This window comes from Chiloscyllium plagiosum, chromosome 16, assembly GCF_004010195.1.
Source record: "Chiloscyllium plagiosum isolate BGI_BamShark_2017 chromosome 16, ASM401019v2, whole genome shotgun sequence".
NCBI lineage: Eukaryota > Metazoa > Chordata > Chondrichthyes > Orectolobiformes > Hemiscylliidae > Chiloscyllium > Chiloscyllium plagiosum.
Genome location: NC_057725.1, coordinates 12354071 through 12367216, shown reverse-complemented (window position 1 = coordinate 12367216; position 13146 = coordinate 12354071). Strand labels below are relative to the sequence as shown.

The 13146-nt window shown below is 44.6% G+C and overlaps 1 protein-coding gene across 1 annotated transcript in view; it reads left to right on the top strand.

Moving 5' to 3' along the window:
• Positions 1–9906, top strand: part of bbox1 (butyrobetaine (gamma), 2-oxoglutarate dioxygenase (gamma-butyrobetaine hydroxylase) 1) — a 107682-nt gene extending 97776 nt beyond the window's left edge. The window contains exons 5-6 of the mRNA XM_043706395.1: positions 6152–6318; positions 8947–9906. Of these exons, the coding sequence (XP_043562330.1) occupies positions 6152–6318; positions 8947–9107 (328 nt within the window). The 3' untranslated portion in view covers positions 9108–9906. The remainder of the gene's footprint in view (positions 1–6151; positions 6319–8946) is intronic.
• Positions 9907–13146: the final 3240 nt, after the last annotated feature.

Sequence of the window (13146 nt, the reverse complement as noted above, 5' to 3'; positions counted from 1 at the left end):
CAAACGATTCCTCATGCACCACACGTGATATCACTTCCTACCCCCCATATCATCGCTGATGTCATACACTCAGCGACTTCTGTCCCCCCACTGCCGTGTTCGCCACCACATCCGCCCTCAACAACGCCACTCACCTGCATACTGCTGACACGCCCCCCCACAGATCCCACTGTCACCATCCCCGCCCCCTAGAGTCCTGAGGGGAACACCACCCCTGCTCATGACTCCACCCCCATTCTCCCTACCACCACGCCCACTCCCGTTACAGACTCCGCTCCCACTCCCAGCTCCACACCCACACCAGGACCTAGCTCCCAGCCCTGCTGAGTTTTCACCATTCCCTCAAACCTCCCCCTCACTGAGGATGAACAATCAGTCCTCAGCAAAGGCTTTACCTTTATCCCCCTCCATCCACACATCGATGAATTTTATACATGTCGTGACGTTGAATACTTCTTCCGCCGCTTCTGCCTCTGAGCTTGTTTTTACAATCAGGACTCCTGCCCACCATCACTCATCTCCATCCACCTGGATACCCCACGCTGGCCTATTACCTGCCCTCGGTCTCTTCATTTCCAACTGCCGCCAAGACATTAACTGCCTCAAACAGTATTACCCGTTCCCCCACTCCAACCTCTCACCCTCACCACGCACAGCCCTCCACTCCCTCTGCTCCAATCCCAACATCGCCATCAAACCAGCTGATAAAGGGAGTGCTGTGGTAGTTTGGCGCACTGACCTCTACACCGCTGAAGCCAGGTGCCAACTCAAGGACACCTCCTCCTACCACTCCCTCGACCATGATCCCACCCCTCATCACCAAACCATCATCTCCCAGACTATACAGAACCTCATCACCTCAGGAGATCTCCCACCCACAGCTTCCGACCTTGTAGTCCGGGAACCCCGCACCACCTGATTCTACCTCCTTCCCAAGACCCACAAGCCTGACCACCCTGGCCGACCCATTGTCTCAACATGCTTCCGCTCCACCGAACCCATCTCCACCTACCTCGACACTGTCCTATCTCCCCTAGTCCAGGAACTCCCCACATACGTTCAAGACACCACTAACACCCTCCACCTCCTCCAAGACATCCGTTTCCCTGGCCCCCAACACCTCATCTTCACCATGGACATCTAAATTCTCTACACCTCCATCTGCCATAACCAGGGCCTCCAAGCCCTCCGTTTTCCTCTCCCGACATCCCCAACAGTACCCTTCCACTGACACTCTCATTTGTTTGGCTGAACTGGTCCTCTTAACAATTTCTCCTTCAAATCCTCCCACTTCCACCAGACCAAAGGGGTAGCTATGGGCACGTGTATGGGCCCCAGCTATGCCTGTCTCTTTGTTGGCTACATAGAACAGTCCATTTTCCGTAGTTACACCGGCACCACTCCCCACCTCTTCCTCTGCTACATTGATGACTGCATCAGCGCCACCTCGTTCTCCCACGAAGAGGTTGAGCAGTTCATCAATTTCACCAACACATTCCACCCCGAAATTCACCTGGACCATCTCTGACACCTCCCTCCCCTTCCTGGACCTCACCATCTCCATTAATGACAATAGACTTGACACTTACATTTTTTACAAACCCACCGACTCCCACAGTTACGTGGATTACATATTTTCCCACCCTATCTCCTACAAAAATGTCATCCCGTATTCCCAATTCCTCCACCTCCGCTGTATCTGCTCCCAGGAGGACCAGTTCCACCACAGAAACACCAGATGGCTCCTTCTTTAGAGACCGCAATTTCCTTTCCCACATGGCTGAAGATGCTCTCCAATGCATCTCATCCACATCCCACACCTCTGCCCTCGAACTGCACCCCTCCAACTGTAACAAGAACAGAACGCCCCGGTCCTCACTTTCCACCCTACCAACCTTCGCATAAACCGCATCATCTGCAGACATTTCCACCACCTCCAAATGGACCCCACAACCAGAGGTATATTTCCCTCCCCACCCCTTTCCACGAAGACTGTTCCCTCCGTGACTACCTGGTCAGGTCCACAGCCCCCAACAATCTACCCTCCCTTCCTGGCACCCTCCCCTGCCACCACAGGAATTGTAAAACCTGCGCCCACACCTCCTCCCTCACCTCCATCCAAGGCTCCAAAGGAGCCTTCCACATCCATCAAAGTTTCACCTGCACATCCACCAATGTCATTTATTGTATCCGATGTGGCCTCCATTACATTGGGGAGACTGGATACCTCCTCGCAGAGCGTTTAGCAAACATCTCCGGGATACCTGCACCAATCAACCCTACCACCCCGTAGCCAACATTTCAACTCCCCCTCCCACTCTGCCAAGGAAATGCTGGTCCTGGGCCTCCTCCACCTCTGCTCCCTCACCATTCAACACCTGGAGGAAGAACACCTCATCTTTTGCCTCGGAACACCTCCTCCCTCACGTTCTCCCCGTGTCTGCGTGGGTTTCCTCCGGGTGCTCCGGATTCCTCCCACAGTCCAAAGATGTGCAGGTCAGGTGAATTGGCCAGGCTAAATTGCCCATTGTGTTAGGTTAGGGGTAAATGTAGGGGTATGGGTGGGTTGCGCTTCAGCGGGGCGGTGTGGACTTGTTGGGCCGAAGGGCCTGTTTCCATACTGTATGTAATCTAATCTAATCTAAACACTTCAACCCCAGGGCATCAATGTGGACTTACCAGTTTCGTCATTTCCCCTCCGCCAACCTTACCCCAGTTCCAACCTTCCAGCTCAGCACCATCCCCATGACCTGTCCTACCTGCCAATCTCCCTTCTCACCTCTCCGCACCACCCTCCCCTCTGACCTATCACCTCCATCCCCACCTCCATTCACCTATTGTACTCTTTGCTGCCTTCTCCCCAGCCCCCCTCCCCCCCATTTATCTCTCCACCCTGCAGGCTTCCTGCCTCTATTCCTGATGAAGGGCTTTTGCCCAAAATGTCGATTTTCCTGCTCCTCGGATGCTGCCTGACCTGCTGTACTTTTCCAGCACCACTCTAATCTAAACACTGATATTTAAACTTGTTGAGTTCTGGCTTACTGAGCATTCTGATTTTATTTGGTCCTTTTGAGGCAGAGGCTGTAAGCTTGAAATTCTTCCCCCTGAGCCTCTCTGACTCTCTACCTCTCTTTCTTGCTTAAGACTGTCCTTGGGACCAAGCGTTTGGCCATTTTCCCCCTTATCTTCCCCTGTGAAGCACCTTTCATTGAAGATGCTAATTGTTATAAATCCAGTTATGTCAAGGTTATTAAGGTCCATGGAAAAGATTTTTAAATTGTGACTTAGATTATTTTAATAACTGATGTATGACTAAAATGTGATAATTCTGTGTTAGAAGGGTTCATGATCACACTAACAGAATAGAAATAAAGGGCAATATGTGCAGTATGATCCTTCAGCTTTCGCATATTGAATCTTCCTAATACAACCATTTATTTACAAAATTCAGACAAGTTATGCTTGTTATGGAGATACCAAAAGCTTCAAACATTGAGTGTTACCGCCATCTATGGGAATTATGTGTTACTGCAAATGCTCCAATGTCATTACTGCCACTGTTGGTGGAGGTGTGGTAGTCGAGTCAATTTTATTTGGAGTCACTTGATGTAATGACTCATTGATCATTTCATGCTTGTTTCTGGCTGCTGCTATTTTCAAAAAGCCTTCCTCCAAGCACATCCTGTTCATCCTCTTCCATACTTAAATCGGGAATGGGGTATGATGGAATGCTTCCCACTTACTCAATGAATGTATCTCCAACAACAGTCAAGAAGCTTAGCACCACTCAGGTCAAACCAACCAACCTAATTGACCACCTATCCACCACTTAGACATTCACACTTTTACCACCATGCAGGTGGGCAGCAGAAGGCAGTTAAATATCAATGCAATTGTTGTAACTCTGATACCATATCTAAGTCGGACTCATGACGACAACAGCTTTCCTTCCAATAAGATATTAGGTGGTTTAATTGTCAATAGTTTCATTGTTATTCTTACTGAGACTAGCTTTCAGTTCCAAGTAAATAAGCCCAATTTCAAGCAGGAAAATTGTTTTTAATTTATCTACTGTTTGAGTAGTTTATCTCAGTTTGCAACATATGTGGCTTCTGTAATAAAATTCTCAGAGACACAGTAGCAAAAGTATTTTTCAGGGTTTAAGAAATATCATCCAGTGGAATGAATTGAATTGAGAAGGCTTTGTAGAGAGTACCTTCACTTGTAGGCAAGGTCTTCTGTACAACTGTCTTCACTTTGTCTTCATGGTTCAGAGCCAGTGATACATCAGTTAAATTTGGGGTTTTCAGATTTCTCTTTTTACACAAGAACTTGCCCCATTTGAGGAGGGTAAAGGAAAGAGAAAAAGTGAAAGACATCGAAGAGGAATGAGAGAAACCAGAGGGGAGGCAGAATGTGGGGAGAAATTGGTGATCGAAGTGCATTTAAATGTGCCAGTATGAGAAAGGAGGAAGGCATCGTAATTTTGTTTATATATTTATGGGATCTGGACATAATTTGCTGGGCCAACATTTATTGTCTAGCCCTAGTTGCCCTTGAAAAAGTGGTGCTGAGCTGCTTTCCTGCACCCTTACAATGTATTTTCTTTTTCCTACAATGTACTCACTGTGAGTAACTCCGCAGTGCTGCTTGGGAGGGAGTTCCAGGATCTTGAGCCAGTGATGCAGGAACATTGATGTATTTCCAAGCGAAGATGGTGAGTGGCTTGGAGGGGAGCTTGCAGGTAGTGGTGTTTCCATCTGACCACCACCTGTGTCCTTGAAGATGGTAGTGGTCACAGGTTTGGAAGATGCTCTCTAAGGAGTCTTGGTGAATTTCTGCAGTGCATCTTGTAAACATTATACACTGATGCAACTGAACGTTGGTGGTGGAGAGAGTGATTGGCACCACAGCCAGAAATAATCAAATGGGTTGCTTTGACCTGGATGGTGTCAAGCTTCTTCACTGTTTTTGGACCTGTACCCATCCACGCAAATGGGGAGTATTCCATCACACTCCTGTAGATGGTGAACATGCTCTGGGGAGTCAAGAGGTAATTCCTGGCTCCTGACTTCTCTTTTAGCTATAGTATTTATGTGGCTAGTCCAATTCAGTTTCTGCTCTATGGTAACTTCTGATTCACCAATGGTAGCACCATTGAATGTTGAGAGGCAATGTTTCTCTCTTGTTAATTATGGTTGTTGCATTGCATTTGTATGGCATGCATTTTCCTTGCTACTTGTCAGCCAAAACCTGGATATTGTTGGGGTCTTGCCGCATTTGGTCATCAACTGTTTCAGTATCTGAGGACTTGCAATTGGTGCTGAATATTCATAGAATCTTAGATTCATAGAATCACTACCCAATCTTTGTAACTCTGCATTTCCTATGGCTAGTCCATCTAGCATGCACATCCCTGGACTCTATGGGACAATTTAGCATGGCCAGTCCACTTAACCTGCACACCTTTGGAGGTGGGAGGAAACCAGAGCACCCAGAGGAAACCCACACAGACGCGGGGAGAATGTGCAAACTCAACACAGTCGCCCAAGGGTGGATTCGAACCTGGGTCCCTGTACAGTCATCAGTGAACATCCCTCTTCTGGACTTATGATGGCAGGAAGCTGAATATGCAGTCAAAGGTGGTTGGGCATGAAGTTGATAAAGTGCAAGGCACAGCAACAGATAAACTAAACATTAAAAGAAAGATTAAATAATCCTGCAAATGCTTAAGAAATCAATTGTGAATTTGCTCTGACAGTAAGAGCCTGAAGCTATAAATAGAAACCATTATGGCCATCAACAAAATAAAATCAAGTTACCATAAAATGAACTTAATATTTATTTTAGAGAGACAGTTTCAATCAAGGATCATGATTCATTCAGCATTATCAATGTATGCTTGAGTCTGAATTTGTCAATAAAGCAACTGTATTTAATTCAATTCATCTAAAAGCTATTCTATACTTTGGCCATTTTGCTTCTGTTTAGTGTGCTGATATCTATTGGCTAATAATTCCATAGTTATGGGCTGAGAACTTATTTCAGAAAGCAAATGCAAGACCAATCCATTTGAAGAGACTTCAGTGCTGCAGTCTAATACTTTTCTCCCTCATCACCAACACTTCTCCCTCTCTTTATTTGTGCATAGTTTGGATCATAAGGGAAAGGTTGTTCAAATCAACTTTAATAACGCTACTCGGGACTCAATCTTTGATGTCCCTGTGGAACTGGTGCATCCTTTCTTTTCTGCTCTCAAGGACTACATGAATCTTATGTACAAGCCGGAAAACCTAATTACCTTCAAGATGGAGGCAGGTGAGTTTACCCACATAGTATCTTTTCTGCTTAATATTTCTGTTTAAAAGTGCTGCCATGTTTAGTGATGAATGATTTACTTCCTGTGTACTGTTCAAAAAGCAATACTATCAAAGACCAGGAGCTTCAAATTATGTACACATTTTAGCTATTTGCATAGATTCAGATATTTAATCATAATTTATAAAAAATATTAGCTCCAGTTTAGTTATGGGGCAAAGTTGAAGAACTGTATTTTTTTGTAAGAGCATGACAGTCAACTTTTTAACACCCAGCCCATTGAAAATGTCACCACCTCATGGTATTGAACTTCACTGACTTTGATCTTGCCCAAGGTTCATACTATTGGCAGAGATTCCAATTGAAAATCAAGGCCCTTTGATATAGTTGGCAGTGTAACGTAAAATCATGAATTTAACAAAAGCATAGGAAAAGGTTTACATGCTATCAGACCAAGTTGGGTGCAGCAGAATAGTCAAAAGATAACAAGATAAGTTATTTTTCTTAAACTACTCTGGTGTACATTGGAGAAAGTGAGTAACCAAACAACGCTGGGCCCTGTAGCACATCCTTGGACCTCTCCCTTGTCAGCCTTTCCTACCCCACCACGTTTTGGAACTCTGTGTTCTTACTACATTCCTCAAACACTGTTCCCTGGAATCACTATTAATGGTGGCTCTCAACCATTGGCCTGAAGTATTGGCTGGCAGACTAATTTCAAATAATAGAAAGGAACCTGCCAATTCAAACATCCGACAGACCAGACTCCCTTCTGAACTTTGCAGAAGTTGTACTGTAGATGCTAGAGATTAGAGTCAAGATTATTCCTGATGACGGGCTTTTGCCCGAAACATCGATTTTCCTGCTCCTCGGGTGCTGCCTGTCATGCTGTGCTTTTCCAGCACCACTCTAATCTTGACTCTAATCTCCAACATCTGCAGTACCCACTTCTGCCAAGTTGATTTTAACCTCATTGTGAATCCTCTTCCAAGGATGCCTACCTTAAAGAAGTTCTCCTCCTCCTTTCTGAACTTATACCTTTGTCAGAGGCTTTGCACTCTCCAAAGCAAATTCCCATTAGTCTGTCCACATGTATTCATTCCAGGGATGGGGTGGGCTGTTTGGTGAATCATCCAGGAATGCAGTGGTATTAGGGAACAGTCTAGCCAGGGGGATACACACAGTTCTCCATAACTAAGAGGCAGCAGGTACATGACAGCAGTAGCCCCTGCAAGTTCCCCTTGAAGACCCATACCATCCTGACTTGGAAAAATATATTACTGTTCCTTTGCTGTTGCTTGGTTCTGCATTTCACTTCCTAACATTACTTTGGGCAATAAATATTGGCCCAGCCTACAACACCAGTATCCCTTGTATGAAAGAAATAAAAATCATGAAGTGCTTTCCGAAGAACCTGTCATCCATTTTCCTTATATTAACTCTGGTTCTTTTGCCAATCACTTTAAATCGATGCGTGTTGTTTATTCACCCATGCACCCAATAGAAACAGTTTCTTTATACATATGATTTTAAACAGATTTATCAAATCTCCTTTTAACATTATCTTCTCCAGTTCTTCACTTCTTCAGTCTCTCCATGTAAATGAAATTCTCTCAAACTGGAACAATTCCAAAAAAATTCAGTTTTAGTCAGACCAAAGCCCCCACTCAAATAGTTCAAGAAAATAGACTAGACCCTTGATTTTCTCTCATTTAAAAGAAGTGCAAAGTGTTGTGTTCCAGATGTAATTTGAATGGTAAAACACACTTTATTCTAATAGCCAGTTAAAATACAAACAAAAGAAAGAAGAATTAGAATAACTTAAACTCTATTGGAAAACTTAACAGAATAGCAGATTATTTAACTGTTAGACAGCAACTGTTCCAGTATAGCAACATCACATAACAACACACTTTGCAAAGACAAATTCAGTAAAATAGATTGTCTGATGTGCAATGTGTCTCCAGTCCAGGAGGAAAGAACAGCAAGGAAAATTCTGACAGAGAGAGAGAGAAAACTCAAACATTTTGCAGTTGCAGGGAGGAACATATGACACATTCAAAACCCCAACTACTGAAAACTAAACTAAAAGCCTAGTTCTGTGGGAGCCTGATTCCACCCATTCATGCTGCTGCTATTGGTCCAACATTTTTTTAAAAGCCCCAAGGCTGCACAAGCTGTTTACTTTATTGTCATAGAACAGGTCGTTTGGCACCCCTGTCTCAACCTCTCTTCATTCAAAAAAGAATAACACCTCTTATAGCCTTAGTATCATCACATGACACACTGTCAGTGCCTTCACATCCTTCCTGAAGTGTGGTGCAAAGAATTGGACATAATTCTCAGTTGAGGTCAAGCTAGTGTTTATAGAGATTTAACATAACTTACTTGCTTTTGAATTGTATAACCCTACTTATAAAGCCTAAAATCCTGTGAAATTATTGGAAACATTAAGGTGGGAGAGACAACATCACGGTGGTGTAAGGGAGAGATAGCCATGAAAAAAAGTGACAAAGAAAATAATCACATGCCGTGATTGTTTACAGACATTGGTCAATAGTTTATGGAATAGAATCTGCCTCTATAAGTTTGCACTTAAAGAAACATGTCTTCTGTTTTTAATTCCAGGAGACGTACTCACCTTTGATAACTGGAGAATATTACATGGCCGTCAGAACTATATTTCTACCGTTGGTTCTTCACGTCACCTGGAAGGAGCTTATGCAAGCTGGGACGAGGCTATGTCACGACTGCGTTGTTTAGAACAAGCATTGTATGGCAACAAATAGATAATTTAGATATTAAAAAATGGTTGTAATAGAGCAAGCTATTGATCAATAATAGAAAGATGATTTTTAGCATTAAACAGTGAATCCTAAAAGTTTTGACAATGCATGCCTCAGATATTATCATGTGGGAGAAGCAGGATATGTGGGTTAATAGTTATATGGATCTGGGAAAAAGAAAATGTTAGTATTTCAGGGGATCATTTAAGTTAAGCATTTCTGACTTGGAGAGAGGCAGGACTGGGAAACTGATGCTTAGCAGTGTTCCTTCTGTGCCATGTGCCGGTCCATCAAGTGGTGTCCACCTGCTGAATAAATTAGGTTTACTGCAAGTCTGACTCACAAGTAAAGAACTGGTGGCCTCCCACTTAAAAGAAAACCAACAGACAAGCGGCAAGATGACATGATTAATCAGATAGAATTAAAATCCAAAATTCAGCCCTGTTAGTTCTTGGAGCACGAAGCTATGTCAGCAGTTGTGTCCCTCTCACCACTCTCCCTTCCTCTTGCAGCCTCTTTGCTTGGTCCTCGCTCACACCATGTTGTGCTGGAAAAGCTGTTAGGTAGGAGGTCAACTAATGCACAGCAAATATGTGGTCTTACAGACAAAAGTATGGCGTTGTCTTATTTTTGTGTCAACTTTACGCCATAACCTTTGGTACAATCTAAAGGAAAATACTTCTTCACCATATAAAATAGCCACATGCCATGACAAAGATATCTAGATTTTAAAAATATGTGATACAAGCAATGCAATTGGGGTGGCGTGGTGGCTCACTGGTTAGCATTGTTGCCTCACAGCACCAGGGACCCGGGTTCAATTCCAGCCTCGGGCGGCTGTCTGTGTGGAGTTTGCACATTCTGCCTGTGTCTGCTTGGGTTTCCTCTGGGTGCTCCGGTTTCCTCCCACAATCGAAAGATGTGCATGTCAGGTGAATTGACCATGCTAAACTGCCCATAGTGTTAGGTACATTAGTCAGGGGTAAATGTAGGGGAATGGGTTACTCTTTGGAGGGTTGGTGAGGACTTGTTGGGCCGAAAGACCTGTTTCCATACTGTAGGGAATCTAATCTAATACAGAATAAAGTATGGCAAATGTGGCAAGTCTAATGAAAAGGTTAAAGGCTTTAACTGGAATAAATATATGAAAATAGTTGAAAAATATTTTATCACAGACAAAAATCATAATCCTACTAATAAAAATATTCTATTTTCCAAACTGTTTGTAGAAATTAAATTTATCATTTGAAAATTCACCAGCTGATTCACGCAAATGAAAAGTTCAATGTACTGGCAATAAATAACTGTCTAAAATGTTATAGACCTTGGAGGTCATTTCCAATGGTACTTTCAAGGTGTTATAGCATCTCCATGGTATCTGAATATGAATTGTCAATTTTGTCCATTTTTAATGCAGCTCATCCTCTTACATCTTGCCCTGGGAGGAGCCACCTCCTAGAGTGTCATTACGAAGCTAATTATGACTTTAATGAGTGCTTGCAATATGTCTACCATACAGAATTCACCTACTAACCCATCAGTACTCTCCAATCCTCAGTTGGTTTCCCTTCAGTTTTCTTGAAAATTGTCCCGATCAGTGCAAGATGAAAAGCTTCAACAAAAGTGTCTTTCTTCAGTAATGTTCAAGGTCTGTACCACAAAATGACTATTTGTTACTGACTGTCTGTCGTTGTATTTCCCCAGATGACCGATCTTGGCAACTTGTGGTATTTGCCACCTCTGCTAACATGTACTACAAGGTAAGGTTTGTGCTGCAACTGCTTGGGGTGAGATAGTGCACTGAAAACCTAGCCCCATCATACCCAGACTCATCACCAATGTGAAAATCTGATTTAACCACTGAATTGCCAAAGTTTACCAAACAAGAAATACACACCAGGTTTTTATCATTAAGAAGAAAATCCTCATTGATTGTAATCAAACAGTTTTAACAAATGGCAAGAAAGAGACGTGAATTGCTAACTTGTAACTATAACTTAAATTCTACCACTTTTACAAATTCTTGTACACATACAGACACACAAAGATTACAAAAATGTTGATGAAGCACTGGTCTGCAAATCCAGGCACTGATGAACTGTTTTCCTTCTGTTCCCTTCTGACTCTTTAAGGACATGGAGTTGTGGATATGCAAATTTCCCACTCTTTCATTCATTGGTTGAAAATTTGCCCTTTCAGTGTCTTGCAAGGTGTTTTTTCTTCTTTTCCTGTCAAAGAGGGCACTTGCACACTGAGAGAATAGCTACCTGCTCAGAATTTTCTTTAACTTCTCCATATAGTCAAGGGAGAGAGAGGGAGATAGATTCTTTCTTCTTCAGAGGCTTGGTGGTTGTGCTGCATTATCCAACCACAAAACTGTCTCCACTTAATCAGGAGCCAGTCGAGATGTTGACACTGTGCTGAGTACTCCTGAATAAGGCAGCATTATGAATGTGGAGAAAGTGAGGTCTGCAGATGCTGGAGATCAAAGTTGAAACTTTATTGCTGGAACAGCACAGCAGGTCAGGCAGCATCCAGGGAACAGGAGATTCGACGTTTCGGGCACAGGCCCTTCTTCAGGAATGAGCAGAGAGTGTTCAGCAGGAGAAGATAAAAGGTAGGGAGGAGGGACTTGGAGGAGGGGAGTTGGAAATGTGATAGGTGGAAAGAGGTCAAGGTGAGGGTGATAGGTCGGAGTAGGGTGGGGGCGGAGAGGTCAAGAAGAAGACTGCAGGTCAGGAAGGCGGTGCCGGGCTGGAGGGATCCGGCTGAGACAAGGTTGGGGGAGGGGGGATGAAGAAACTGGTGAAGTCCATGTTCATCCCCTGTGGTTGGAGGGTTCCCAGTCGGAAGATAAGACGCTCCTCCTCCGACCGTCGGGTTGTTGTGGTTTGGCGGTGGATGAGTCCAATGACCTGCATATCCTCGGTGGAGTGGGGGGGGGAGTTGAAATGCTGTGCTACAGGGTGATTGGGTTGGTTCCAACCTCCACTCCCGGCACCTTCCCTTGCGCCCGCAGGAGGTGCAACACTTGCGCCCATACCTCCCCCCTCACTTCTCTCCAAGGCCCCAAAGGAAACTTCCATATCCGCCACAGATTCACCTGCCCCTCCACCCACATTATCTACTGCATCCGCTGCAGCCGGTGTGGCCTCCTCTATATTGGGGAGACAGGCCGCCTACTTGCGGAGCGATTCAGAGAGCACCTCTGGGCCACCCGGATGAACCAACCCAACCACCCTGTAGCACAGCATTTCAACTCCCCCTCCCACTCCACCGAGGATATGCAGGTCATTGGACTCATCCACCGCCAAACCACAACAACGCGACGGTCGGAGGAGGAGCGTCTTATCTTCCGACTGGGAGCCCTCCAACCGCAGGGGATGAACTTGGACTTCACCAGTTTCTTTCTCCCCCCTCCCCCCACCTTGTCTCCGCCGGGTCCCTCCCGCCCGGCACCGCCTTCCTGTCCTGCAGTCTTCTTCTTGTCCTCTCCGCCTCCATCCTACTCCGACCTATCACCCTCACCTTGACCTCTTTCCACCTATCACATTTCCAACTCCCCTCCTCCAAGTCCCTCCTCCCTACCTTTTATCTTCTCCTGCTGAACACTCTCTGCTCATTCCTGAAGAAGGGCCTGTGCCCGAAACGTCGAATCTCCTGTTCCCTGGATGCTGCCTGACCTGCTGTGCTGTTCCAGCAATAAAGTTTCAGCATTATGAATGTAACTCATTGTAAGTTATAGAGTCATGGAGTTGTACCTCGTTCATTCTGATCAGATATCCTAAATTAATCTAGTCCCATGTGCTTCTGAAACATTCCTATTCATATAGCCATCCAGGTGCCTTTTAAATGTTGTAATTGTACCAGCCTCCACCACTTGCTCTGGCAGCTCATTCTATACATGCACCATCCTCTGCATGAAAATGTTGCCTTTTAGGTCCCTTTTAAATCTTTCCCCTTTCACCTTAAGCCTATGCCCTGTAATTTTGGACTCCACAGTCTTGGGGAAAAGATCTTGTCTATTTACCCTATCGTGATT